This window comes from Cucumis sativus, chromosome 4, assembly GCF_000004075.3.
Source record: "Cucumis sativus cultivar 9930 chromosome 4, Cucumber_9930_V3, whole genome shotgun sequence".
In the NCBI taxonomy this organism is placed as follows: domain Eukaryota; kingdom Viridiplantae; phylum Streptophyta; class Magnoliopsida; order Cucurbitales; family Cucurbitaceae; genus Cucumis; species Cucumis sativus.
In genome coordinates this window covers 17,500,644-17,507,305 of record NC_026658.2, presented here as the reverse complement: position 1 = coordinate 17,507,305, position 6,662 = coordinate 17,500,644, and the positions used below count along the sequence as shown (strand labels likewise).

The following is a 6,662-nucleotide window of genomic DNA, read 5'->3' as shown; positions in this document are numbered from 1 at the left end:
ACAAAATCAAAATAGGATTCAAACAATTAATTAATTTTTAGAGAGATGGTGTGTTTATTTATTTATATTTATAAGAATGATTTAATGATTGTGATAATAAAGAGAAGGGTAAGAAACAAAAGGGAAGGGGGGGAATGAAGCAAAATGGAGAAAAATAATGAGAAGAAACCAAACATGGGGGGATGATGGGAAGAAAGGAAAAAAGGAAAAGAGGAAGAAGGCCCCTTTCACTATCAGAAAGGGATGTCCTCTCCATTGTCTCTCAATTCTCCATCCTATTCAACACACATGGGACCCCTTCCTCATACAAAACGGCATCGTTTCACTTTCATCTGATCTATCTAACACATTCCCTCTTTCACCCAATCCCCATTTCAACTTCCCCTATACCATACATCTTTCCTTTTTTCTTCTCTCTCTCTCTCTCTCTCTCTCTATATATATATATATATAAAAGACACATAATACAAACAACTACGTTTAAGCTTCAAGGCTATATAGGTAGAAATATGATAACAATGAAGGCCCACGCAAACATATCCTCTATTGGGCTTTTTGGGCCTTTATCCTACACTGATATTATGACAGTGCCATCCACGTGAAATGGCCCTTTTATATGCAACCAAAAGAAACGCCTTTTTTTAGTCATCACAGCTTTTTTTCTTTTTTTCCTCAGAAAAATTCTCAAGTTGTAATAATATTAAGACTTAAAACATAAAAACAATATCCAATTATTACAATTCATTTCGGGTTCTGCACACATAGAGATAATTGCAAAAACAATCCTATACTCTTCCACTGGATATCTAAATTCTAGCGTCTTCTTCTTTAATTAAGAAAAATAGTAAGCGTAATGAAGAAAAAAAAAGAACGCAGACTTATATCATTCATATTTAGTTTGCTATTTTATTAGGCAGTAATTTCGTATGGTTTTAATTAGAATTAAACAAACCGATTATCAGTGATTAAATTAATGAACAAAGAAGTAAGCAAATTGCATATTATCAATATTAAAAACGTTTTTTTCCATTAACTGGCACGTTTGACACGATATGTACAATCGACAACACACGTGCTAAAATCGCTCATCGCTACAAGTTTCAATCTCTCCGCAGACCCAACTTTCTTATCGCGATTGCAAATTATCCCACGGCGCAGTCATCGACCACCGTCGTCTCGAGCCACCGTACAATCGATCCATCAGTTCAATTCCTGACCCATGTCCAATTCAAATTCAAAATGGCTTGTACATGAACATATCCTGCAATGGCGACATCTGATGTAACGACGGAAATTGAGCACAGAATGCGCTTTCCAATGAACTGTCCGTGTAATTATACTGAAATCCTAATCCACAGTACTCTTCTTTCAGTCTAGGCTCACTCTGTACTTCGCTCGTGAACTCCGATGACACCACGTGCTCCGAGCAGCTCGAGTCCGCGTGAAGACGAGGAATCGAATCTGAGGGGTCAAAGTATACGTAATCGTTGACTACGCCGGACGATGGCGGACCTTGCAAAGGTGATGCCGGCGGGATTCGCCCAGAAATTGCTCTGTCATTCAGAATTTCGGGCTTTTCCTCTTGTTCCTCATTTTCAAAGAACCCAATCGTGTTCATCTCCGGCGGGTTCTGTTTCTCGATTGCCCCCTTTTTGTTGTATATGCGACAAAGTACCCAATCGTCTAGCTGCAAAATCAAAAGCGTTAGTGTTAGTCCCTAAGGTGGGTCTAAATTGCAAAATTCAGAACTCCAGGAATAAATTTATAATTTGAAAAGTTGAGGGATCCAATTGAAATTAGAAATTAGTAATTTTCTTCTTTTTAGGACAACGAATTTGAATTTAGCTATTTCTTCTAATTTACGTATACAAAAAGGTTTTGAAAATTCTTTCTTAAAAAAGATAAGTGCGAAAATTATGAATAGCTTGAGAAGTAGAGAATATACCCTTAGACTATTCTTCTTTCGAGCCGAGCGGTCCACATCAGCGAGCCGGTACTCGTGCATGATCCAATTGGTTTTCTCACCCTTAGGAGCTTTCCCAGAATAAAAAACCAAAGCCTTCTTAATCCCAACCGCCTTCGGCCTTCCTATCGGTTTATCAGCTCCGGTCGCCTTCCAATATCCACTCCCAGCCGACCGGTTCGGCCTCGAACCGTTCGGATACTTCCGGTCTCTCGGTGAAAAGAAATACCACTCTTTCTCTCCATACAAAGCCCTTTCTGTAAACGAATAGATAAAACTCCAATCTTAATATAATTATACTAAGCTAATTCCGATCGTGTATGTAAAGAAAAAAATAAAATTAAAAGAAGTACGTACCAGGCAAATCCCATGGATTATATTTGTAAAGATCGATTTCAGCAATAATCGGCACCGAAATCGGCTGCGACGCACATTTACGACACAAATAATGCGTCACAAGCTCGTCGTCAGTTGGATGAAACCTAAATCCCGGCGGTAACTGCAAATCGGAGGCCATGACTTTCTCTTCTTCTTTTTTTCTTTGGAAAGGTATTTCTTGAGCTGGGCTTGAAAATTAGAACGCAAGAGAAAGAGGAGGATTTTATAGATAAAAGAAAAGGGACACGTGGACAGTTAAGGACGCAGTTTCTAGAAGACACGTGGGCGGTAAAAATTTCAAGTGGTCCCTTATGTGGGACACGTGGCGGAAAATAAAGTGAGGTGCGTGCGTGGCAGTGCTGTTTGGGGGAAATGATTTGGTCATTACTTACGAAATGTGTGTTTGGACTGTAGCGCTTGTTACGTCATCCGGGTCGGGTCTTTTAGGTACCGCTTAAGTGAGCGCTACGATTATGAGATCACGCGGGAAGTCGGCCAGTTGATTTAACGGTGGATTTTTGTTACACGTCATCCATGATTTCCACGTGTTGCAGTTTCGTTGGATGAGAACTTTCCTGTACAGTGATATGGGAGTCATTTAAATTATTCATGTAGGTACGTCTCCATTTTTTTCTTTTAAATAATTGTATTATATACCTAAATATATTACCAAACTACTTTTAAAGATTTTATTTTTTAGAAAAGTTATTGAAGCAGTGACACGGATTTATAAATTTTTGTTACAAATATACTCATGTATCTAAAGAATTAGATTGGTAATAGAGCCCAAATGTAGCTTTTTTATTCATATCTCATTTTTCCTTCGTTTTTAAGAGTCAATAGATTGGTAGAACTTAAAGTTCACATGCTAATTTCAATCAAATTAAATTTATAAATATTTTAGTATGGGTTAGTTTATTATTATAATATTTATTTAATTCAAAATTTAAAAGTTTACTCCTTCTTATTATAATTCTAATAAAATTAATTCGATATTGATGGATTATATTATAGAATTAATTTTTTAAAAAAATAGACAAAAACAATAGTTCAATAGGTACTCACGTGGAATTAACCCCATTGACGGAAAAGATTTACCAACTCTAAAAATGATTTACACAACTACGCTTTCTCTTCAATTAAAATAATAATAATAAATATATACACTTTAGATTGGATGGTTTGAGAAATCAATACTATATATCAAATAGAAGTAGCATTTTAATCCATAAAAAAATGTTGAAACTATTTACAAATATATTAAAATTCTCATAATTGTTTAAGGTAACAATTATTTGTTAGTTTTTTTCTTTAATAATCCAACAATAAGTTAAACACATGGAATATTAATAACACTATGACTGAATTTTGGTAGTTATTGAAAAATTTATTGACCAAAATAAAATGAAGTATGATTAAATGAAAATGATAATGTAAGCTAAATAATATTTGAATCAACCTGCATATATAAAATTTATTTTCTATTGGTTTTCAAATATAAACCTGCATCATATTATTCTTAAATCCACCAATGAAAGACAATATAATAATTATAACAATGTTTTATTAAATGAACACTGTTTTGTTATGTATAACAAAGAAAGGTGGGAATAATTGGTAGTCAACTGTTAATAATGCAAATCCAAGACTTCTATCATTATTGTTCTTAGACTTTTCATTTTTTAAATTATTTACAATAATAAACTATAAAACAAAACTTTGCAAAGAAGAAAAAGTAATTAGTATGACTTCACTCTTCTTCTTTTTTTCCAAATAATTGAGGAAATGGGAATTACCAGACCCACTCTTTGTTTTAGTCAAAATAAATTTTGTGAGCTCAGGATTAAAAATGGTCGATTTTTATCATCTTTTCTTGTAATAGGACTACAAATTGACAACTCTGGTATAATGCACAATTATTTGAGATTGTGACACTTAAAAGCTCCTAAAATACAAATTAAAGAATACACAAACCGACGTGGCTATTATAATTTTATGTTATTATAGTTGAGTTAAAATATTATTTTTGATTTGAAAATAATTATTATGATTTGGATTTAGTGTTAAACTATTCTAGTTGAGAAGAAAATAATAAACAGTATAATAAATAATAAAATAAATGATAAAGATAAAATAGTGAATAGTGTAACAAATAAGATTTTGAAATAGGGTTAACTTGGATGTCAATTGAATATAATTGGTAGTGATGTTTTAAAAGTGTAATTACATGAACAAAAGTTTGAAAAGTTATAACTGTGTTATCTATTCAAAACATGGAAACAAATTAAGAAAATATATTTTAATAAATTAAAAATTAACTAAAAACAAGTTTAATTTTTGTAAACATTAAATTAAAAGTTTATTCCATAATTGGTGTAGTCACTTGTTGCCGCTCTTGGTGATTCGAATGCTATCAGAATAGGCGTTAATCTACCGCACGTGTTGAGTTCGGTTGAGAGGATGGTGCATGCGATGGAAATCCTCCAACGAATGAGTGTTTGAAAATCAATACAAATGTTGCTTGTCATTCAAAAGCTAGGGTGTGGAGTTGTGTGTCGAGATTTGTGACGCTCGAGGTAAGATAGTTGCTTTGAAGGATGTATAAATCATGTCGCGACAGCAATTAGATCAAATATCATACTAATTACACTAATTCAGACGACTAAACATATACTTCTAAATATGAACAAAAATAAAGTTTAAGTGTTCGTATCTTTGTAGCACAAATCTTCACGTGTTTAATGATGAATCTGATCGTGAACCCTTCTAGGACAAGTGGACGACCACCTAAGTTTTCTCCTACTATTCTTTGCGCTCAAAGAACTTCGTTGTAGACCAAATTAGTGATCAATTTTGTAAGATTTCGAGTGAGGAAGAACTTATCTAACACGTGTGAATATTCAACAAAATTCACTAAGTTTAGCTAGAAACATGCCAAATCCTATGTGTATTTTAATTAATTTGACACTTAACATTAACCATCACAAAGTAAGTGAATTTGGTGGATGAATCACAAACACATAGCTTATTCTATATAAAAAATAATAACACCACGACCAGTGGTGAATTTAGAAAATTTATATAAAGTACATTAAATAAAATAAATATATACATAAATAATGTAAATGTGAATTTAAAAATTGCATAATAAAAAATAAAAAAACAATACTCCCACGGATTTTGTTGTATTAGTTAACAAATGATGAAAAATAAGTTGAGGTTTTATCATACGATAGTTATAAAGTGGGGTCACAAACCACTATGCTACAGTTATATACTTTGTTTAAAATCAAGCATTATTTAATATATATTGTAATTTGATACTTTAAAATTAATAATAAACTACAAAAATCGATAATGTGAAAGGCACCACTAGCCCGACCCCTTAATAAGTTTGACCCTGACCACAACCAACAGCTCAAAGTCAAAGTTAATATTTGACTTCCTTCACTTTTGGTTAAAAGTACAAAATTATGTTTCTAGCCTTGGTGAATTAATTTAAATGAAAGAATTAACTGAATAATTAAATTAATTAAATTTTACTTAATCTATTATGAATTTGATTGACCTAATTCAAATCCTTATCCAAAATTTTGATATTTAAACAGAATTTAAATATCATTTCTCTCTCAATTTAGAATCGTTAACTATAAAAACATTATTAACCATTCTATCTTTATATCAACTCAAACAATTTGAATTAAGTATGTTCTAAGTTTAATTCCACGATTAGCTAGTTGATGGACCTAATAGATCTACAAATCATAAATTCCAACGATTCAAGATTAACTAGTTAAACTCTTCTAATCGAGCTAAGACGTGCTTAACCTTATTTCTAGTACCAAAGACCATTTAGAACATTACTCGAAACTTGATCCTCATTGATATGTGACTAAGTAAAGTTCAAGTAGTACGCTCCATGAATATTAGATTTTGAATTTATAAAAAGTAAAACTTTTATTAAATAACAACTCATCGAACAATACTCCAATAGCTATTTTATTGAATAATAGAACAATCTAATATTTACGTAAAACACGAATTTTATGACATGAAATCCAAACATGTTGCTCGTGTGCTCTTTTCCACTTGCGTTCCTTTGATGCTGAAGGTGATGAGATTTCAGGTCCATTGTGAGGCTTACGTTTCGTCGAGAACTTTAAGTTTTGAGGTGATATGTATCGAGTTTGATTTCGAATGAATTGTTAAAAAACTTCAATCCCTCTCTTTCTCTTTTGTCTTCATATGGGGTCATTTATACTTAGGGTCGTTCTATCTTTATTGAGAAGATTGAGATCTACAAATCTTTTGTATGATCTGA

At 32.3% G+C, this 6,662-nt stretch overlaps 1 protein-coding gene across 1 annotated transcript; it reads right to left on the bottom strand.

Annotated features, from left to right (window-relative positions):
* Positions 1 to 974: 974 nt before the first annotated feature.
* On the bottom strand, positions 975 to 2,557 carry LOC101220287 (NAC domain-containing protein 2). The gene is made up of 3 exons (XM_004142584.3): positions 2,321 to 2,557; positions 1,946 to 2,220; positions 975 to 1,687 (listed from the first exon to the last, which is right to left on the bottom strand). The coding sequence occupies exons 1-3, from the start codon at positions 2,478 to 2,480 to the stop codon at positions 1,235 to 1,237; spliced, it is 888 nt and encodes a 295-aa protein (XP_004142632.1). The 5' UTR covers positions 2,481 to 2,557; the 3' UTR covers positions 975 to 1,234.
* Between the last annotated feature and the right edge of the window lie 4,105 nt (positions 2,558 to 6,662).